The following is a 21,901-nucleotide window of genomic DNA, read 5'->3' as shown; positions in this document are numbered from 1 at the left end:
TTCTTTTTAATTTTAAAAAAGGATCATTCTTTTTAATTTTAAAAAAGGATTAGCATGTGACTTTATCACAGTAGTTTATCTTTTTGAGAGTCAGAAAAATTTACGGAGGCATTTTAACATCTTCACTATCGTGTAATTCACCAATGCTAGAAATAGAACCTAGAATGTATTGTATAGAATACGAGCTTGAAATCCATCTTCAACAACTGAATCATCTCGTGATGATTTTGGGTGGAAAAGTTGGCCGATGATCCTTTTGGTAAACATTCAATCATGCAGGAATATATTATGCGTCAATGCGTCGGTCGGTGTCTCACTTTTGAATTTGGAAGCATCTCCTCGCATGCAAGCTAGCTTGTTCCACTCCGTCGATATTAGTTTGCTTAAGTGAGTGTTCAATCTTAGTTTAGTGATGCTCGGTGCTTCGGTGGCATCTTTCAACGTTGCGAAGAGAAGTACAGAGAGTATAGTTGTTGTGGGTTGAGCTTTTGTAAATCGGCTTGAAACGAAATGAATCTTCACCTTCGTTGTAAATTTGAAGTTTGATCGTATGCTGAATTTAGGATGATTTCATGGGTTGGGAAAACAAAATTATGTATCAACTTATGAAATTCTGCTACCGTAATTGGGATGACAAATTTGAAAGAATACAAAACAAAAAAGAAATGCTTACTGCTTGTATCAAACTGTAGTTTTGATCCGTTTTCCTCTCCAAAGACACGTGTTGAATCAAACCGTCGTTTTGATCATTTTTCTCTTTATAGACATGTGTTAGTCTAGTCTCCGTGTTGATCCGTTTCCCTCTTTACAGACAAGTGTTAGTCTCGCCTGTGGAAAGAAATATTTTATATGTAGAGTTTATTCCGCGTGAAATATATGTTGAATTTCTTAACGAATCACCAGTGAATTTCACGATATAACACGAACATGATCCGTTTTTAACGTGTCTTAGCAGATTCACCCCTTTATCGAGCATTAACGCTCGACCCGAACATTAATTTTCATGCATATCTGAGTGATGCTATTGAGTTGTACATAATTTTACTAGACTGATCAGTACAAATTGTGCTACCAAAGTACCAAGAAATGACAAACAATTGCAAGCCTGCTTTTGTAGAGTACTCAACCAAAATACATTCAGGCTTCCAGGTCAGTAGGAAAAAACTTCTCCGTTGATACTAATTTGGAAATAAACAACTATTCTGAACAAGCCACAACAACACCCCAAAATTTCGTGGTCCACTAAACGATACGACATCAGTTTACCACAATTTACTGATGTTCATCAAGTGATCCTCTTAAACGAGCAGAACTGCATTAACACACCCGTCGTTCTCTGGATTATTCGTCACCTGAGCATACTTCCCTGCATCAACCACAAAGAACAGATAAATGCAGAAACAAGTCAGAATCTAAACTATAAAAGAGTGTGATGGCAAAGCTAAATGAGATGGCATCAGCTAAAATGCCGACCACCACAAAAAAGGTTGAACTCACCCCACACAACTTTCCCAGCAGGTGTGACTAGACCCAGTTCACTGACATTCACCTGATATCCACAAAATAAGTAGATAGGTAAAACACCAAGGGATTGGCATTATAAATGATCACATAATGAAAGATTTACCTCAATGATGGTTCCCTTGGTCAAGACACCAAGAGATGTATACATTTGACCATTAGGATTCTTCTTCACACCAATGATCTCAAGGTTAAAAGTGGCTTTAAGTTCAGGGTGTGTCACGTGAGCTTTGGTGAATCGCAACCCACTGGGACGGATAAATCGCTCATACTTAGGAGGTTTCCTCGTGAAACCAGGTCCCACAAATGTAGCTTTTGCGACCATCCTCTTCCATTGCTTGGCTACAAAAAAGAATCGAGTAAATAAGCAACAGAGGACTAAGTAATACATTCACATGAAAATACTGGCATCAGTTTCAAACTTTCAATTATCCTCAATGTCATGTTATACGAACTTTAGCATGAACACATTTAGGCCGAAAATCATTATAAACGATAAATTTAGACAATAAATGAACCAACAGCACACTTTGATTGCTATGGAAGTAGAGAGGAAGAAGTTGGAGATACTTACTCTTGCGTTTTCCAGATCTAAGAATTTTGAACATCTCATCTTCAGCCACAGGCCTCACCTAGAGAAGATATAAAACAGTTAGAACATTATATCAATGATTAGCATACAACAAAAAACGAGTCGCACAGAAAAACAGAGAAAAAAAGAAAGAGCGTGGCATGTGCTCTTACCTTGGGCAGTGGGACATCCCATTTCCCAGCTTTCTCCTTCCGCTTTTGCTTAATGGTGTTGTTCAGAATCTATTTCCAGCATAACGTCAGATAAGAAACATGAACAAATATCTTCCTTTTTAAAAAAAATATCTATTAATAGCTGGAAATCCATACTTTTGCACGTGTTGTATTGACACGATCGATCAGATATGCGGGAATAGAGCCTTCATGAACATCATCATCCACCTTGCGCCTAGTTGATGACTCCTCATGCATAATCAACCTGTGGGCATTCACAAAACATAAATTTTACTTTACATATATGTAAATCGTCAGTAGCATAACAAACAAAAGATACAATGAGGTATCAAGATAAAGACAGTAGCCACTAAACAATATAAAAAGCCACAAATAAGGTCATGTAAAGTGCAGCTTATGCAGTTTAAATATGAATGTAACTATGTCTATGTGTTTATGCAACAGCAAATTAATAGTCATGACAAGTGCAAAATGAAACGAACTGTTAGAAGCACATCATATAAATGTAGTTTAAGTGCTGTAAGGTACATCTCAATCTACTGGGAAAAAGACACTAGAGAACTCACGTTTTCTTCATGAGAGCCTTTTCAGCATAGCGCTTCTTAGCAAACATCTTACCCTTGATACCCAGAGCCTGTTCTAATACAAGCATTCCAAATGAACAAAATAAGCTTAAAGTTCCAATTTGATTGTCACTTTCCACGAAAAATAAAGGAAAAGGATTGGAATTGACCTTCTGAGCAGTCTCAGAACGCTTATGGACAAGACGAGCCTCCTTCTTGCGCTTTCGCTCGAAGTGGTCAGGTCGGTACCCATACCGCTTCCTGTGAAGGTCTATGTAATCTCCCTGCGGCTGAATTTCACAAAAAACCATTGCCAGACAATATTAAATGTGTCCTAAACATTATGAACGCTTAAAAGAAAAACAGCAAAGAGAGATGGAGAACAAACCATAGCTACTAAAAATTTGTCACTCCCTGTTTGTTGTCAGAAACTGTCACACAAAGAGCAAAACTGTCACACAGTAAGCCTCAGGACAAATCTATAAAACCATAATCACAAACATAAATTTAATTGAAGCTAAAATGGTTAACTATCAAACAGTAACAAAAAGAATTTTCCTTGACCTAGCTTACTTCCTATCCTGTGATATCATCCAACACCAACCACGTTCAAAACAAAATTTCTGTCATTTAACTTTCAAACTAGTGGAAGACTTGAGAGACAAGAGTTAGGATAGGCTGAGAGGAGGAGATGCGGCTGTAAGTGGTTTGAGAGAGGGTTGATGAGGAGGAAGGACTTTGAAAGGAACTCTGTGAGTTATCTGTGGCTAGGGTTTCTAATGTGTGGGTTAAGTGTTTTGCAATTAAGCAGCTCTAGCCTCGGATCCCATAGTTCTATAAAAAATAGCTTCCTTTTTTTACATATTAGCACTAGTATACCCTATAAACACATTACCATACGCCGCATATCACCCTTTTTTCACTTTATTATAGAAACCCAAATAAAGAGCTTCTCCGAATCTCCCTCTCACCCCTTTGTCTAACATGCAACCTAAATTCACACGGTTTCAATCCACAAAACTAATCACATTTTTTTAAGTCGAAGGTAAAATCACATTTCTGCGTATACAATCATATCCTATGAGCAGAATTCTGGTAGTGCTTATCGAAACGGAGGACAAATCACAACTCCAAAACATCATACAAAGTTACAAAAAAGTTACAAACATCAGAAACTTCTACTCTGCACTGACAGCATTGCAACTTCAAAATCTCAAGACTCGAGCTTTAAATTCACCCCATAAATTGAAATATATCTTCACATATATTAGAAATGCAGAAATACATATTCAAATTTACTCTTTCCTTTCACCCACGTTTAGCCAAAATACGCAATCACATATTTCACCTCTTTTATTTCTGAAAATAATTTGACAATAAATCAACAGGAGGTGAGTAATAAACAAAATAATTTCAAGAAAAAATATGGAATTAAAAAACGCCATATGAAGAACCAGTTGGAGTCAAAGTTCATACCTGTGAGTTTCAGTAAACCCTAGGGCCTAGGAAGAAGACGGAAGGAGGAGATGAAAAGCCAACAGGAAGAAGGCGGTGAACTGATGGGAGGGTTTAGGGTATATCGTATATGGGTTTGTTTGTTGCGATAGACTGTGCGAAGAACATGGTGCGCATCTGAAAGATGAATCAGAAGAAGCCACGTGTCCAGTAAGAGAGAGAAAATTGAGAAAAGAAAGCCCAGCTCACCCGCCGTAAACCGAGCCCGTAACCCCTATCTCCTTCCACTCGTCTTCAACCGTCACGGCAGCTCATCCGCCGTAAGCCCAGCTGACATCACCAGCTCCGCTGCAAACGCCACCCTACTTAAATTGTGAGGGGAAATGGCAGGCAGTGTGAAGGGTGACGGTACGGAAGAGTTTAAAGGCCTTAGAATCACATCACTGGACGATGACAGCGACGAAGAAGAAGAACAGAAAGAGCCAGATGTTGCTATGGATGACGATGACGAAGAAGAGGAAGACGAAGAAGCAAGAAACTCTGTGATTTTAGGTTTTGTAAAAAAGCCTAAGAAATCACGCTCTCTTCTTCGCCATTTCTTTCCTTCCAAGGCTGGAGGCGTTCCCGTATGCCATTAAACCCTTCAATTTCAATTTACATACTAGTCGGACTTTTCTGATGTTTTGGCTTGTCATATAGGCTTGGCTGGATCCAGAAAACTTGCCGTCCGGAAGATCTTGCTGTTGCGACATATGCGGTGAACCTTTGCAATTTGTGCTTCAGGTGAGGGATGCTTGAATTTCATTGATCAGATTATGTCTTTATTATGCCTTTTTCAAGTAGAGAGCGAGTTGGCGTAATAGAAAGGTTGCTCCTTTGTGACATGTAATCAAATGGTCACGGGTTCGAATCGTGAAACAAGCCTCTTTGCAAGCAAAGCAAGAGTAAAGCAGCATACGTACAAGTTCCCTTGACTTTTGCGAAGCAGGAAGCCTTGTTTGCTTGGCGGTGGTGCTTTTTATGCCATTTTCAAGTAATAAAAGTTGACAATTGGCGATATTTGGTCTTTGTGTTTGTTGGGTGGCTAGGTATATGCGCCAGAGGAGAAAGAATCTGCATTTCACCGAACATTGTTTGTGTTTTTGTGTACGTCAATGGCGTGTCTTCGTCGTGATCAACGTGAACAATGGAAATGCCAGCGGGACAAGCCCTTTAGAAGGTATTGTTCTCCCAATCATGTCTATGCCAAAGGATTTGTAGTCTTTGTTTCTGATTATGTGATTTTTTGTTTTTTTTTTTTTTTTTTTTTTTTTTTTTTTTTTTTTTTTGTAGCGTGAAGGCTTTCCGCTGCCAATTACCCTGTGATAATCCTTTCTACTCAAGTAAGCCTCCGAAGAAGGATAGTACGGATGACCCTCTTATGGCTGGAGGTAGCATCTTGTTTCACTTAGCATTTACAGTTGCTAGCTTTTGCTTATGAATTAGTGCTAGATTGTTTAAGCATGTTCAACCTTGTTTATGTATATTTATGCTCCTTCGGTAATGCAATTTGACGTCTTTTATACGTTCTGCCAATTTAAGGGGTCATTTGATGATCTTTGCCCTTTGATTGTTCTAGCTGCACTCTGTAATTGGTGTGGTACCTGGAAGGGGAGTAAACGCTGTACCGGTTGCAGAAAAGCACTTTATTGCTCAGAGAAACATTGGGTAATTGGATTTTTTGGGTTTTTGCAGTATCTTTTTTCCCCTTTCAAGTAGCAACAGCCATCTTTAAAGATTGCGAAATATTTATTTGTTGTTTGTAGGTCAAGCATTCTCGGTCTGGTCATGAACATGATTGTCAACAATTGAGGATTCAGCTGGCCAATAGTAGCTCTGCTAACGGTGAAGCCTCTTGCAAACCACATATTGTTCCTTTGTACATGGATAGTTTACGCAGACATTGTTTCCTCTCTTTCTTTTTTTTTTTTCCAAAAATAATGCAGTCCTGCTCCTGCACTGAGTGTTGAAGGGTTGTAGCCGGGTAGGGCATAGCGTCCGACAGAAGCTTACTAATTATGAACCGTTTGGTAGTACTAAGCTTTCACCAAATAATTTCATTCGCATCTAATGGTCGATGAAAGTTAAAAATTATCCATCCCACATTTTTATGAACGATTATGAACCGTGAATATACGTGACTCTTGTAGTGGACCTCACGTACATTTGACGGCCAATTCATGCTCGATTATCAACCGTTTACACACAGTTTTCATAATAAATTTCAAACATATTTAGCGGTCAAACGAATGTTAAAAATAGTTGTGTCACACATTTATAATCTCTTACGGGACATTAAACACGCGGCCCTCACGGTAAATCCACACGCATTTAACAGTCGCTGACCGTGGCCTCGGAAAAAAGCAATTAAAGAAAAAAAAAAAAAAAAAAAGGAAAAACAGAAATAAAAACCAATTGGAAACACAATATGCAAGGAACCCAGAAAGCCCGACCCCATTGAGAGAGATACAGACAGATTCTTCTTCTGTATTTCTCTGTGTACGTATTTACACAGAAACTGAGCAAAGCCCTATTTTTCTCTTTCCAGGAGCAGTTCAAGGTTTGCGTTTTCATCATCGTCCACCTCAAAGATGGTGCGCACTGTCCATTTTTCAGCTCTATTTTTAAATTGTTAAATTTCTTCGATTCTGATTGGTTCATTTTCATTTATGCTCATTGTTCCTGATCACTCTCTCGCTTCTCTAGGATTACTTTAACTTTTCTTTACTGTTTCACTTTATCATGATTTGTTCTGGATGTGACTAGTTCTGCAAATTATAGCAACTTTTTCACTCATGTCATGCAAAATTTCGATTTTTCATGTTTTGAGAAGCTGGGAAAGCTGATAAAAGGGATTAAAAGATGTGTAATTAGAATTCGAGAACGTACACTGGTTACAGATTTTTCGGGCTTTTTGGGTAGCGAGATCACTTAAAAAGGCTGTTGGTTTGTTGGGACTCGAGCCAAACCCAAAAGACTAGCCTAATAGGTGGGAGGACCCGAAGGACTTAAGTATCACTACATCATTTTTTGTGTAGCCGATGTGGATCATAACATCACACCACCCTTTGGAAGACCTGACGCCTATGGCGGCCCTTACTCTGATGGCTTTCACACTTAACGGTGGCATACCCTTTGGTTGACGACCCTTACTTTGGTGGCTTTCACTCTTAACGGCGGGGCACCCTTTGGTCATCCTGTTAAGGTGCCCTTTTCCAGGTCGCCCCCTCTGTAGCGTTGGGAGCCTAGGCTTTGATACCAATGTTAGGACTCAAGCACAAGGGAAGAGTCCAACCCAAGAGACTAGCCTAATAGGTGGGAGGACCCCAATGACTTAAGTACCACTACACCATTTGTTAGGTTTTGAAGAAAATTGATGCATAATTAAAATTTTCTAGTGTAGCCGAGGTGGGATCAAAACATGGTTTCTTAGGTTATGAAGAAAATTGATGCAAAATTAAATTTATGGCAGGGAAAACCTTTGATGTGAATTTGAAGAAAATTTGGTTATATTTGGGGTTTTCTTGACGAAAAAAGTAACATTTAGTATTGGTAACACAAAATAGAGCCCATTACCCCACTTTTCATTGTCTTATAAGATCACCCACATTTTAGTTACATTTTTGCAGAAATTAGTTCGTGGATGTTGATGTTATGCTAATCATATGCGTTCATTTGTTTGCGCGCGCATACACTTGCGTATACCTGAATCAATATGCATGCATAATTTGGTTTGTACTCTCTCTCTCCGCTTCACCTTGGCTTCTCTTTTTGACAGAACAAGTTGGGTAAAGGCCAACGCGATAAGCTCCAGCAGTTCATCATGATAACTGGAGCGAGGTAATCCGATAATCATACGCAACTTTTCTGTTTTTCTTCATTTCACGTCTTTGAATCCATGGCAGTTTTGCTCAGTGGTTTTGCTAGCTTATGCATGTCATGCATTGATATTTAGAGCACCATTTAAAACCAGTTGACATTGCATGTTGAATTGATCATGAGGAATGTTATAACTTCAAATAATTTTTGCCTTTCTAAGGGACACGTGTTTGTGTTGTGTTAGATTTGGTTGAATTGAGCAGTTTTAATCGTCAGCTTGTTTATGTATCTTTTGAAGTTGAATTGGTTTAATTGGTCTGTGCACACACATATGTGCTTTGAATTAGACTGGTAGGCATGTATCGTATCTTTTTCTACCCTTACTCTTGAGCAGTTTTTGTGTGATTCTTGGATTCAGTGGTCTAACTTCCCATCATATGCAGTGAAAAAGTGGCTCTGCAGGTTCTGAAGGAGAGTGATTGGCATCTTGAAGGAGCGTTTGATATCTTCTACACTCAGCCCCAGCTGCAAGCAGAGACTGATTCTAATACTGATTCTAATACCAATTCTAGACAACTGGAGGAATTATACAATACATATAAAGGCAAGCTTTACCCTTCCATTCACTCTTGTCCTCAATCTTAGACACTAATGTATATCTTTTGTTCACATTCGTAGGAAATTGAAAAGACAGAGATGTAAATCAGTTTATAAATTCACAAGCATGCGGTGTCATCAAGTTTGTAATAGATATGGATGAATTTGGTTGGAATCCTAATACTTTAGTTGTGAACGCGATGGGTTTTTTTTCTCTTCAAGCTTCTTCATCAGCTATATCTTACTCAAATATACATATTCAGGATACTGGATTGGTTCATACTGATGTACTTGAGGATTAGTGATAAATTTCTCGTTTGTAATAAGTGATACTGTGATAGCATTGTACCTAAAATCAATGGCCCATCAAATGTTTCTTTCTTCTTCTTGTTTTTTTGGTAATTTTCAACCTAAGTTTATATGGTTAGCGGAATTTTCTTTTCACTAGTAGAATAATTCTTTTTTCTCAGATCCAGATGCTGATATGATACTTGTTGATGGTATCAGCCTCCTTTGCAACGATCTTCAGGTAAGTGTTTGGTGCAGATATTAACTGTCTCAATCATTTGTCTTTAATATTGTTGTTTGTTTCTTATGATTTTTTTCTTTCGTTTTCTTGTTCTTTTATTTTGACTGACATGCGAGGTTTCATGATTTGACAGGTGGATCCTCAAGATATAGTCATGGTAGGTATATTCGAATAAACCTTGTTATGGTTAAGATGTGCATGCCTACAAAGTTCCTTTCAAGTCCGCCAAATTAATGTTTAGGCAATGTAAAAATTCAACTCTACGAAGTCCTGTCTATTTGAGCTAAAGAACCTTCTTGCTTGAAAATTCAACAGAAATTCTGACAAAATTTCATATAGATATAGTGATTTTCTGGCTGGGGCCTTTCACATGTATGGGCAGAGTCTAACTTAGATTTCTAGGGGATTAAATGTTACATTTTCAAGTTTGGAGACTAATGTGTAGCGGGCTAAAATTTTGGGACATTGGTGAAATTTACTTTGAACTACATAAAAATGAAATTGCGATGCAGGTAATGAAGTATGTTTCCAATTTGATTGGTTAACTTTTGTTTTTTATTTGCCTACACTTTTTCAACTTAACCTTGTGACTTGGCTGGTTATTTTTGGTACAATGGGCTGTTGATGCAGTTAGTTGTTTCCTGGCACATGAAGGCAGCTACCATGTGTGAATTTTCCAAAGAGGAGTTCGTAGAGGGATTAGAACCACTAGGGTAGGTACAAGGGGTTTTGATGTTTGTTATATTCTTCTAAACCTCAAATTATAATAGGTACATAGTCTATAACCATGTGAGAAATTCAATAAACAGAAGTTTGTGTTATCTGATGGCAGGATAGATTCTTTGGACAAGTTCCGTGAAAAGATACCATTTATGAGATCCGAGCTGAAAGATGAACGTAAGTGAAATGTGATTATTGTTTTAGTTAAGTAATTAAAAATTTATTTGTATATCATTTTTTTGGTTTTTTGTGGAAGAAATGTAAACATATATTTGTTCAAATAGCTTGACTGTACTGAAAACATATTGGTGTGACGAAAATTTTTGCGAGAGTACCTTTTCATTGCTGACATGATCTTCTTTTTATTTTCCAGAAAAGTTTCGAGAGATATATAATTTTGCTTTTGACTGGGCAAAGGAAAAGGTATGTGTTTTTACTTTTTAGCGCATGAAGAATTTTATTTGTTGTATTCTAGACAGTGCTTATTTCTCAAATTTGATAGATAAAACTAGAAATGAGTTCCTTGACATGTATTACGATTCATGAACAAAACAAAAAAAATTATATCTGATACAGTATCTTATATAAATTCTGGTATTAATTTGCGTGTGCACGCGCGATTATATTCCGTGTTCATAATCATATACGCGTATCTTGCTTCATTTTCATTTCAGGGTCAGAAATCTTTGGCATTGGATACTGCTATTGGAATGTGGCAATTAGTGTTTGCTGAAAAGCAGTGGCCGTATGTTGAACATTGGTGTCAGTTCTTACCGGTAAGTTACAGAGTTTATCATTTGTTGAAAGTAGCTACGGTGGGCTTGTTGTAATCATTTATATTATCGGATAGGAATCATTGCCAAGGAGTTTTGATAAATGTTACAGTTTCTCTGCAAAATGGAGGCCTCATGTTGTTACCTGTATTCCTACATCGTTCTTTTACGAAATCCTTGTCACGCCTGTTATATTTTTAGAAAGTATGTTTGTGTTGATTTGTTGAAATGGCATTATACATCCCAAATTGATTGCGAGAAATACAAAATTACCAGCAAAAATATTGTGGTCTCCCATACTGCCACGGTATCATAATTTCTTGTATTCTAGGTTATTATTTTCTTGATTCGTTCCTGTTAATATATTTTCTGTTCTTGATTCCATCATTTCAGGCTCGGCATAACAAGGCCATTTCGAGGGACACATGGTCTCAACTATTGGAGTTTGCAACGGTACTATATCAATCGTCTATGTAACAAACAAAAAAACGAAAAAAAGGAACAATGCCACCCATTTCTTTTCTTTTTATTTCATTGGTTAACTTGATATTCCGTTTGTAGGCCGTGGATCCGTCACTGTCAAACTATGACGCGGAAGGTGCCTGGCCATATCTTATTGACGAATTTGTCGAGTACTTGAAGGAGAACGGAGCAATCCAAAAGGGTTAATTACCTGAATGGAGCCAAAACTGATTAGGACTGCTTTTTGGTGAATTAGAAGTTTATCTCAGCTTATTACTGTGATTGAGGAGTACTGCCTTGTAATTGAACTCGGTTCGTCTTCAAAACAAGACGATCAAAACCTCGAGCTCTAAAATATATGATTTTTACACTTTACAATCGGTTAGATCGTTGGTCTGGAATGTATATTATCTGGTACAATTTTTGCCTCTTTGTTTCGTGGAATATCTAGTACAATATCTGAGTAAGTGAAGCCAGCATCTGGCGCTTACTTTCTGTCTAAACAAAAATGAAATTTATATCTAACGAAAAGGAGATACTCTCTTATGCGATCAAAACACATCACTTGGTGAGTTTTTATTGACTGAGCGTTCATTTTTTTGAGCACATGGTTCGTTAAATGAGTGATGTCCCAGAGACTATGCATTGATTGCAAGAGAAAATCTCTCTCACGAAAGAGGTATGAGAACCAAAAGAATGAAAAGTACCACAAAAGGCCATCCGGATATTGTTTACAAACGGCAACTTCTAATTATACATTATCTGCCTTCCTTATTTTAGTGCTGGGTCCTCTCTTTTTCCTCAAATCTTGTTCATTTATTTACCCTCTCACAAAGAAACTCCTAATTCATTGACAAACGTCAAAGAGTTTAAGGGTCCGTTCGTTAACGTTTTATGAAGGGAAATTTTATTTAACCATTGTAACTTTTTTCTACACCTAACTTAAATTTTAAATGTTAATTGTCTATTTTACGCTATTGCATAATTACTATTAAGTACAAAATAAAATAAATAATAAAACTCAAAGTTATCAATAAATCCACACACTATAATTAAACCCTAGCATTATCCTTTGTTTATCCTACGTTCTTTCCGACTAAAACCCTAATAGCTCTAATAGAGAAAAACAAGCTTTTCTACTGATGAATGGTGATTTTGAAGTTTTGAATCCTCCAATTAAGGTATGACACGATTTATGGATATTTTGTTCGTTTGCTTCTTCTTTGGATTAAATTTCATACTTTTTATATTATATTGTATTTGTTTTTCTCTGCATGTGTCTCTCTGTGCCCCAAAACACCTTGTAAGGACTTTTGATTAGTACCTAAAAGACATATAACTTGATTCTTGGTGCAGATAAAGACAAATAATAAAGATGAGAATTCCAAACAACAATTAACTTCTACAACTTGGTAGTGTGATGTCTTCCTGACTTGCGTGATGATTATCATAGGCCCTGAGGAAACAAGGTTATTTGCATCATACATTCATTTAGAAGTAGAACAGAAAGATGAATGAAAAGGAATTAATGATAATATTACCCCTCAACGAACATGCCTCCATCCAAATTCAAAGCATCAAGGACAAATGTTTCCGGCAAAGTGACGGATTGAACTAGAGCTTTCATTGCATTATGTGGCAAATTCAAGTCTATGGATGGGTTTGGTAGCAAAAAGAAAAAAAGCAACCATGGAAATGCCAGTCCTATACGGCATATGCAATTATAGAGGGGCAAAGGATGCATCTTTGAATAAAAACATTCAATTAGAGATATTATTCTGTAAAGGGAATGGGTGCAAAGATAACTTTACATTTTGAATTAGTTTTGAGAGAGTGGTTTAGGTAATAAATTTGGGTTTAAAGAGAGATTAATTCTTTAATAAAAAACAATATGGGTGAAGAGAGTAAGTTGAGTGTAGAAAGAGGTTAGATGGGTCCAAATAAGATTTCCTTTTTATAAAACAATTTTGTATATACAAAAATGGGTGAAACTATGTTTGGCAGACTATTTTGTGAAAATAAACTTAGAAAATGAAAAATGCAGAAAACAATGGCCTGTGTCCTGTAAAACATCAAATTGATGATTCCCTTATTTTTCAAGAATATTTTTCAAAATAATCTTAAATTAAAGATACATTATAAAACGAAGTTAGAGTTTTAATAAAAGATATAATCATGTATGTGTCACAGCTACCATAAACTATCGCCACTATCGCCATTACGACCACCAGAACAACCACCACTACCATCTTTGACACCACCACCTCCACCGCCATCACCTTCACAACCATGCCAACACCACCTCCACCGTCTCACCGCTCCACCACCACTATCTTACCATGACCACCACCGCATGCACCTCTGCCTCCACCACTGACTCCACCACCACCATATTATCCACCACCATCACCCACTCCTACCCCATGCACCTTTCACCACCATCACCACATTCTCAACCCCATTACCTCACCACGGCCACCACCACCTCTGCCATCTCCACCCTGTTACCTTCACTACTACCACAATTCCAACCACCATTGCTACCAATGCCATTGTGACCAGCACTATTACCACTGTCGGCTATTACTACCAAATTGTTATAAATAGGGAAAAAGAGTGAGAACCTTTGAGTGAACAGGGAGTAACAAAACACTATGTTTATTTTCTTCATTGAAGTCAAGCAAGAGAAATGAACATAGAGAAGGAGAGATGATGAAAACATAATTGGTACTTTCTGTTTTTCATCACTTTGTACTACCGGTACGATATAAACATACCTCTATATATAGAGAGATTTCCACCCGAAATCTCTTTTAATGCATGTAGAAATTAAGCTTACACTCCAAAATAGTAAAAACTAGACCTCTACGTATTTGAGCCATATAATATTGACATCTATGCTTTCATCCTCCATCCTTAGCCACATACTTGTTTTATGTGGGCATATTCACATTACTAACCTTATCATCTTTGTAAGCTCTTCAAATTTTGCTCCGAATTTACATACTTGAATTCAGAGAACATATTTTTTCTTCAGTGTTGCATTTCTTTTATTTGTTGCCGATTTTGAAGGCATATAGAGAATAACAAATTGGCTAGCTTGCCAAGCTTACAAGAACTGTAAGTAGCAATCGAATTGTGAGTTCGATACTTCCATTTATTATTCAGATTAGTATTCAAAAATGCGAAGCGAGGAAATTCCGTAAATGTGAAATCCTCATGTGGCAGGTACATACAGAATAACTCTTTCAGTGCTGAAATTTCTGCAGAATTGTAAACTGGGAAAAAAAAAAAAAAAAAAAAAAAAATCACTTTTAAGTAAGTTTGATTTTTAATGATGTATGCAAGGCTATAAACGTGACAGTATATCGTAACCTAGAAAATTTATTGAGATATTTGCTATTCATCCTATAGTTGGGGATTTTATCGATAATTGCATAATCTTCGAAGACAGTCATCTCTTCAGAGAAGTACTATGCCAGCACCCGTTAAGCACTAAAACGCGAACACAATGGTTACATGTAGTAGAGAGAAATGGGGAGAGGTACTGGGTACATCCTTTCCCAAAACCCTCCCAAGAAGGAAATCATTCATTACTTATATGTCAAACGTTTTGATTGTATTCATGTGAAACTTTGCTTCTATATGCTCCCATAATAACGTCACCTCTTATAAGCTCTTTTTGGGAATTATTACATTGCTGAAGCCTGAATATGGTCACCAGGAAAATTTGTGATTGTAAAAAGAAATTTTCGTCATGCTTCAAGTCCTTACTTTCACTATACACACAAAGACAACTGACATAAGAGATACTCATGTCACCATACCATCATGTGGCAAGTTCTTAATAGACGAATGGTGTACTTTTTGAACCCATGACAAACACATATTTGATGAGTAAATCTCTCGAAACTATGTCATGGTTTCCAGAAAGAATCTCTCCAGCAATATAGTGATGGGTTTTGATTGAGAGGACAATTATTTTCTAATTTTTGTTCCTTATTGTAAATAGGATTATAAGTAGACTTCCACACACACACACACACATATATATATATATAGTATTGCTATCTTTTATATATTTATAACTTTTTACATGTTTTATACGATTTTAAATTCGGAAGCAACACTTTTGCTAGCTATTGGGGGCTATGCGTGGTGGCGTCCCAGTGTGATATCAACTTGAAGATATAAGGTGGCGAGATCAATTTCTGCACCATGTTGGACATTATACTTGTGGTGTATGATGATACTATAGTCTATATATACCTACTTTTTTTTCTTTCTTTTTTTTACATGTTTTGCATGTGGTCCAATATCCTAATGAATAAAGTGTTGAGTTTTCACTCATAAGTCCCCGATTTGAAACGTCCCCTAAATTATTGTAATACCTACGACAAAAAAATGAGAAAAGAGACTCAACTATTGCGAGAACTGTTATGTATGAGATATTTCCTTCAATCAGTGTTACATGCACATGCTATTGCTGTGAGAAGGAAGATGATAATAATGCACTAAACTGCCCATGAGACTAAACTACAAAGGTTAAAAGAGTTAGCCAAAATGCGTTGACATAATCCTATCTAATTTTTCCACATAACAATATTATTTTGATAAATTTCGAGCAAGTTTAGTATACTAAAAGGAAGTCCAAGGTAAGTCATTTTTTTTGGTGAACGATAAATGATATCGATAAGAATTAGAGATGAACTGATACTAGCTTTGATATCAGTGGCTATGATATTGACCATACCTCAGAGTAACCAAATTAAGGAATAAAACAGAAAATTAAAGTTGTCTCATTGTAAATTAGGAAAGAAAAAAAAAAAAATTAAAGCTGTCCCCATTGTAAATTAGGCAAGAAAACAGAAGATTGAAGTTTTCCCAATATAAATTAGGGAAAGAAAACAGCAAATGGAGGTTGTCCCATTGTAAAAATATAAAAATAAAAAACAGACTAGCACAGTACTGTAGATGACTTTGTTTGCTTGATCAAACCCTGAAAATTCATACTATAAACACTAGGGTCTTAGGATGTCTCTACGAAACCATACTATACAGTGTTGGAATAAGAGAGAGTTGTAGCTGTAAGGCAACTGAAAAATACTGAAGAAAGAAGGGCATGGCTACTTTCGCAAGGATAATCTTTTATGCATCATTTGTGTTATTGACATGCTGATGAGACAGTGAAGAACACCGAAGCTGTTGGACAAGAAGAAATGAGGATCACGAAAGCTGTTCAAATTGGGGATTGCACGGACCATAAACTTATTGGCTTTTGCATCAAGACCCGCATCTGTAATAGGAAATGCATAAATCAGGGTTATGAGGGCGGCAAATGCTCCGCGTTCCTCCGTGTGTGCGACAGGCCTTGCCCTACCTAAAATAATTCCTAAATAAAATTACCATGCAAATTGCAAGATACTGCAATTAGTGTGGTGATGATAGCATTATTTTAAGTTAATTATGATTAAATAATTGAGCTAGTGAACCTTGTTTAAGTTAATTATGATTAAATAATTGAGCTAGTGAACTTTTTAAGGTACATTATATATGTGTATCATGAAATAAGATGTATGAGATTTTCGTATCATCAATCAATGAAATTATTACTGTAAGTGACTTTTTTTATATATAATTAAGCTATAGCCGACGCACAATCATAATCTTTTTGAGGTCTAATTTTCCTTTGGTGTTATCACACTTGGATAAAAGTTTATGATACACAACGAGAATATTAACCAAAACACATCATTCAAAAACAAAAGAACATAGATATTACCTTCGGTTAGAAAAATTACAGCCCTTAAAATTGACCAATTTTTAAGAATAATCTTAGAAGAAATATTAAAGAGACTTAGGAGAGAAGAAAAACTAGTTTTAGAGAAACCCCATTTGGAGTAAGACCAATACCTAGCTATATGGTTAATACCCTTAAAATTGTACTATTTCTTAAAGGGGCGTGTGGAAAGAGTGCTACTAAAAACATCCTATTGTCTTATTTTCCCACCTAGCTTTTAATTAAAATGTTAATCACATAATTATCCTTTTAGTAAAAGACTTTTAAATCCACATTTATAAATTTTTTATAACTTTAATTAAATAAACTAAAACAGAACAAAGAAAAAAAAAAAAAAAAAAAAAAACCTAACAAAACTAAACATAAATTCATCATCCTCCCAAATCATCCACGATGGACCGACGGCTATCAAATCTCCAATTTACCCTCCCTAGCAACAAACACCACCCCCCTCTCCCTTCCAATTCTGATACTACCACCTCCATCCTCTCCTCCTTTTCCTCATAAACGAACAACGACGACAACCCAGATTTTAAAATCAAAGAATACCCAATTCTAGTTGGAATAAATCGATTTGGAGCAATCTGCCTTTGTATTGGAAAACTCCCCATGTGCTTCTTTCTTCCTTTCCCTTTGGTTTCTCTCTCTTTCCAAAGGAGATGCCGCCAAGCAGGTGTCAAATGTTTTGGTTTATGATGGGGGTGGGAGGAGGTTCTGATGCGGCTAGGGTAGTGGCAATTACGGAAGCATGAAGTTTTTTTTATTTTTTATTTTTTTTATTTTTTTATTTTATTTTATTTTTTAAACATATTAACATTATTGTTTAAAAATTAGACATTAGAGGTTATTTTAGGAATAATGGTGGGTGGAGAAATAATATTTTAATTTTTATAGTGGGTGAAATTATAATGTGAGCGTAGAAATAGGACAATGGAGTGGGTCTATCATCACCCGCGTGGAAATCATCTCTATTTTTTTTTTTTAAATATATAAGACCGCTACTGTTTTTTTTGTTATTAAAAAAAAATATATATATATATATATATATATATATATATATATATATATATACCTATGTGGTTAAATCCTTAAGTAAACTACCCAACCAAAAAATCTGAAACAGAACTGTGAATCACATTATTAAATGACAACAAAAATTGGGGGCTTACAAATAAACAGAATAATAATTGGGATTTATTTCTAAACGGTGTTTTGTTTGGGGATTAATGCATACTAAACCCTCTGCCGAGGTTTTTTTTTTTTTTTTATTGTGTTTTTATTTCTGTAGGAAAGTTGTCTCATTGTAAATTAGGAAAGAAAACAGAAAATTGAAGTTGTTCCATTGTAAATTAGGGAAGAAAACAGAAAATTAAAGCTTTCTCATTGTAAATTAGGGAAGAAAACAGAAAATTCAAGCTGTCCCATTCTAAATTAGGATAAAAAAGGCTTTTTATATTAGCACTCTACATAATGTTGAATGCACCTCCACATTAAAATTTAATATTAAATGACTTATTTACCCTACTATACAATGGCAATTTTGACCTTATAATGTTTTAAAAAAAAATAAAAAATTTAAATACACCTCAAATCACTTTTAATGTATTATTTATCTTCTTCAACTATCAAAACCCTCCGACCCTTCGTTGTTGAACAAAACTCTAACTAATGAGATTACAAACATGTTAATTGAGAAAAATTATTTTTGACGAATGAAACACGAAATCGATGTTTTGGAAGCTTCACATGAGGTAAGACTTCATATTTTTTATTGTTTTAGTGATTTGACGACTTCGATAATTATTTAATCTTGCTTTTGCTGCGTTATTCAAGCTTTTATGTTTGTATTCATCTTTTAGGGATCACATGAATTATATGAAGAATTAAATACCTAAAATTACCACCACATGTTAAAAACAAACAACATGGGTTTTAATGGTGGAATTGAAAACGACCCACATATGCTTTAAAGGTAGCATCTTTTGTCAAAATTCCAGTCGACATTTTTTGTCCAAATTAAATGCTTTATAAGATTTGAGAAATGAGGTGTGTAGAAAATATGGGGCGCATGTAGAAAATGTAAGGTATATATTGAGAATGTGGGGTGTGATGGTATTATGAAGAAGTATGTGAAGTGTATTAAGATAATTTTTAATTGAAAAATCAAATGTGGGGTTTATTTAACAATTTGTAGGATGTTAATATAATAAGCCTAAAAAAAAACAGAACATGATTTCGAAGTATCAGTTCGTCTCTAATTCTTACGAATATCATTTATGGACCGTTCTATTTTCATATTCTCATATTCACATTATAAATTAGGAAAGAAATTCACAGAATTGAAATTTTCGCACTATAAACTTGGAAATAAAACAGAAAATTGAAGTTGTATAGATCATGATAAATGAGGAAAATTAACAGAAAATTGAAGTTCACCAAGTACTATGTACACTGGATTACCACACTGGTGTTACAATTTTTAAATAATCACGTTGTTTTCCTTGATAAAATCCTGAAAATCCATATTATAAAAAGCCCAGGAGTCTAAGATGTGTCTGCAAACCCATACATATCCATATAGTGCTGGAAAGAGAGAGTCGAAGCTATAAGGCAATTGAGAAACGCACGAGAGAGAAAGGTTATGGCGACATTGGCGGGGAAGTTCTTTGTGCTTGTTTTGTTGCTCATCATCCTTCTAGCTTCCGGTAACTATGCTCATTCTCTCCCTCTCACACAAACAATTAGTAAACATATATTGGAAGAGATCAAACTCGAAACTTATTTTCTTCGTAAATCATTAGGCCGCGGTCGTCCCTATTAATTAACCGAGGGCTTGATTTTAACATTGAAAATTACTTAAATGATGAGTTAATATTTTATCCCCAAGCTTATTTTGAAGCTCAAAATTTAGTGAATGCATGATATATCATCTGCATTAAATTATTAATCAATCTTTTTATATATCATTTGTATTATTCACATGCAGATGAGACAGTGAATAATACTGAAGCTATTCAAATCGGGGACTGTACAGAACTTATCGGCGGATGAACCAGGACACCTCCCTGCGTCAGAAAATGCAAGAGGCACGGTTACGATGGCGGCAAATGCTCCTTACTCCTCTGTTTGTGCAACAAGCCTTGCCCTCCATGAAATTATATTATTTTTATTTCTAAAATAATAGCCCACCATGCAAATTGCAAGGCGCTGCAATTAGTGTGGTAGGCTGGTAGCGATAGTCATAACGGTATATGAAATTTATTTATATTGTTAAGGAACATTATATGCGTATTATAATGAAATAAGATGCTTGAGATTTTGGTATCACAAATTAATGAAATTTATACGTGAACTGATCTTTTTATATATTTTGAACTTTTGAACATGCTGGAGGGCTGGAGGCAGTATAAACTCAATTAAATATCACATATAAATCATACTAATATCCACACAATTACAATCTTTTCCATGCCGAATACACAATCGCTGCATATGTGTAGATCCAATTTTCCTTCTGTCTTATGACAGATAAAAGTTCATGAGCGGCAACGAGAGTATAAACCGAAACTGATCTTTCAAAAAAAAAAACAAAAGGGTATCAATTCAGAGGTTTTCATGGATGCTATCAATCATACAAAGAGCTTATCAAACAAAATTTTCCTTCTCACCATCACACTAGAGGAAGAAGAATTTACAGATGGCAACAAAACTCATGGATTTCTACTTTGGGCCGGAGCCTCCAAAAACTCAATTCCGAAATATGAGTTGTAAGGGCCTATCTCTAAAGAACTTGTCCTTTTTTTGTCACTAAAGTGCAAAATTTGTAGGTCATCTGCCAAACAAAAAATAATTGAACGTCTTAGCTTTATGAGATTTACCATATCCAAGTATATAGATGTCTATAATTAATGAGAATCCTAATGAACAGAAAAAATGATTCTCCCTCTCACATGAAGCCAAAGAGCTTTGTATCCATGCCTGCCACTAGACACCCATACTTATAGTAGATGAGATGCATTGAAGTTTTGTAAATAGCCACCTCAAAGATTATTTGTTTGGAAGAGCTGGGCTTTTTTTTTTTTTTTTTTTTTTAAATAAATAAAATCCGACTATGCTTTGTATGAGAATTAAGAGAGGATTTCATAATAAATCTCGAAGAATTAATTAAGCAAATCGCAGTGCTTATGTACGAGACATCGACAACTAACACGTGCAGCTCAAGCTAATATGACTTTGGTGGGAATCGGATTGCCTGATTTTGAGCAATTATGTTTAGTTTGTGGTTCGAATACATCTGATGTACAATTTATCCATCTGTTTTCACAAGCTCAAAAGTTTAGATCCAAATTCTTATTTTTCGGTTCAACTGTGGTGACATAGCTACTTAGACATACAAACTTAGCCTTCCACTATGTTCACAGTAAGCCAAAAAGTGAGTGTGATACCAATGTATTAAACTCATATAAGAATTACGCCTGTACAGCGGGCCGAAAAATTTGAGTGTGGTACCGATTATAAAACATTTTGTATCAAAGTATCACTCACATACTTAATTGAACTCACACTAGTGTAACATTACTGTTATAAGTATCAAACTCATACTACTTGATTCTTATATATATGCGTTACACTCACTCAAACTACTGTGGAAGGCCTTACTATGACTTAATTCAAGTTGAATCTATGTTAACAATAATGATACTTAGCCATACAAAACTAAGCGCATTTTTAATTTATCTCGCTAAGTAGCTTTATTCTCACTGCAAAGGCTTTTTAATTAACCCCTAATTTTTAGCCTCTAAGGCACAGCTTGTTGAGCCTTGAACTAGGTCGACCCTGGGTCTGTATGCATTTTTTC

At 35.7% G+C, this 21,901-nt stretch overlaps 3 protein-coding genes across 5 annotated transcripts; 2 read left to right on the top strand and 1 right to left on the bottom strand.

The window, feature by feature from the left end:
- Positions 1 to 1,024: 1,024 nt before the first annotated feature.
- LOC137729272 (uncharacterized) lies at positions 1,025 to 4,423 on the bottom strand. Of its 3 annotated transcripts, none has more exons than XM_068468144.2 (10): positions 4,326 to 4,423; positions 3,238 to 3,280; positions 3,020 to 3,139; positions 2,853 to 2,920; positions 2,422 to 2,530; positions 2,266 to 2,334; positions 2,096 to 2,153; positions 1,628 to 1,863; positions 1,498 to 1,549; positions 1,025 to 1,366 (listed from the first exon to the last, which is right to left on the bottom strand). In XM_068468144.2, the coding sequence occupies exons 2-10, from the start codon at positions 3,238 to 3,240 to the stop codon at positions 1,299 to 1,301; spliced, it is 783 nt and encodes a 260-aa protein (XP_068324245.2). In that variant the 5' UTR covers positions 3,241 to 3,280; positions 4,326 to 4,423; the 3' UTR covers positions 1,025 to 1,298. The 3 variants fall into 3 exon arrangements, with proteins under 3 accessions (XP_068324245.2, XP_088534874.1, XP_088534875.1); XM_088678748.1 differs by having other exon boundaries at positions 3,238 to 3,328; positions 4,326 to 4,414; XM_088678749.1 differs by having other exon boundaries at positions 3,238 to 3,300; positions 4,326 to 4,414.
- A 264-nt stretch (positions 4,424 to 4,687) lies between these two features.
- LOC137729271 (uncharacterized) lies at positions 4,688 to 6,323 on the top strand. The gene is made up of 7 exons (XM_088678108.1): positions 4,688 to 4,930; positions 5,004 to 5,087; positions 5,393 to 5,523; positions 5,637 to 5,734; positions 5,923 to 6,011; positions 6,110 to 6,222; positions 6,290 to 6,323. The coding sequence occupies exons 1-7, from the start codon at positions 4,688 to 4,690 to the stop codon at positions 6,321 to 6,323; spliced, it is 792 nt and encodes a 263-aa protein (XP_088534234.1).
- A 325-nt stretch (positions 6,324 to 6,648) lies between these two features.
- On the top strand, positions 6,649 to 11,621 carry LOC137730297 (uncharacterized). The gene is made up of 11 exons (XM_068469363.2): positions 6,649 to 6,937; positions 8,122 to 8,183; positions 8,606 to 8,766; positions 9,230 to 9,288; positions 9,422 to 9,445; positions 9,919 to 10,001; positions 10,121 to 10,185; positions 10,382 to 10,431; positions 10,683 to 10,784; positions 11,175 to 11,234; positions 11,343 to 11,621. The coding sequence occupies exons 1-11, from the start codon at positions 6,935 to 6,937 to the stop codon at positions 11,448 to 11,450; spliced, it is 777 nt and encodes a 258-aa protein (XP_068325464.1). The 5' UTR covers positions 6,649 to 6,934; the 3' UTR covers positions 11,451 to 11,621.
- Positions 11,622 to 21,901: the final 10,280 nt, after the last annotated feature.

Source organism: Pyrus communis, chromosome 10 (genome assembly GCF_041283825.1).
Source record: "Pyrus communis isolate YQ-2024b chromosome 10, ASM4128382v1, whole genome shotgun sequence".
Taxonomy (NCBI): domain Eukaryota; kingdom Viridiplantae; phylum Streptophyta; class Magnoliopsida; order Rosales; family Rosaceae; genus Pyrus; species Pyrus communis.
The sequence above is the reverse complement of the archived record's forward strand: the minus strand, read 5'-3'. Positions and strand labels throughout refer to the sequence as shown.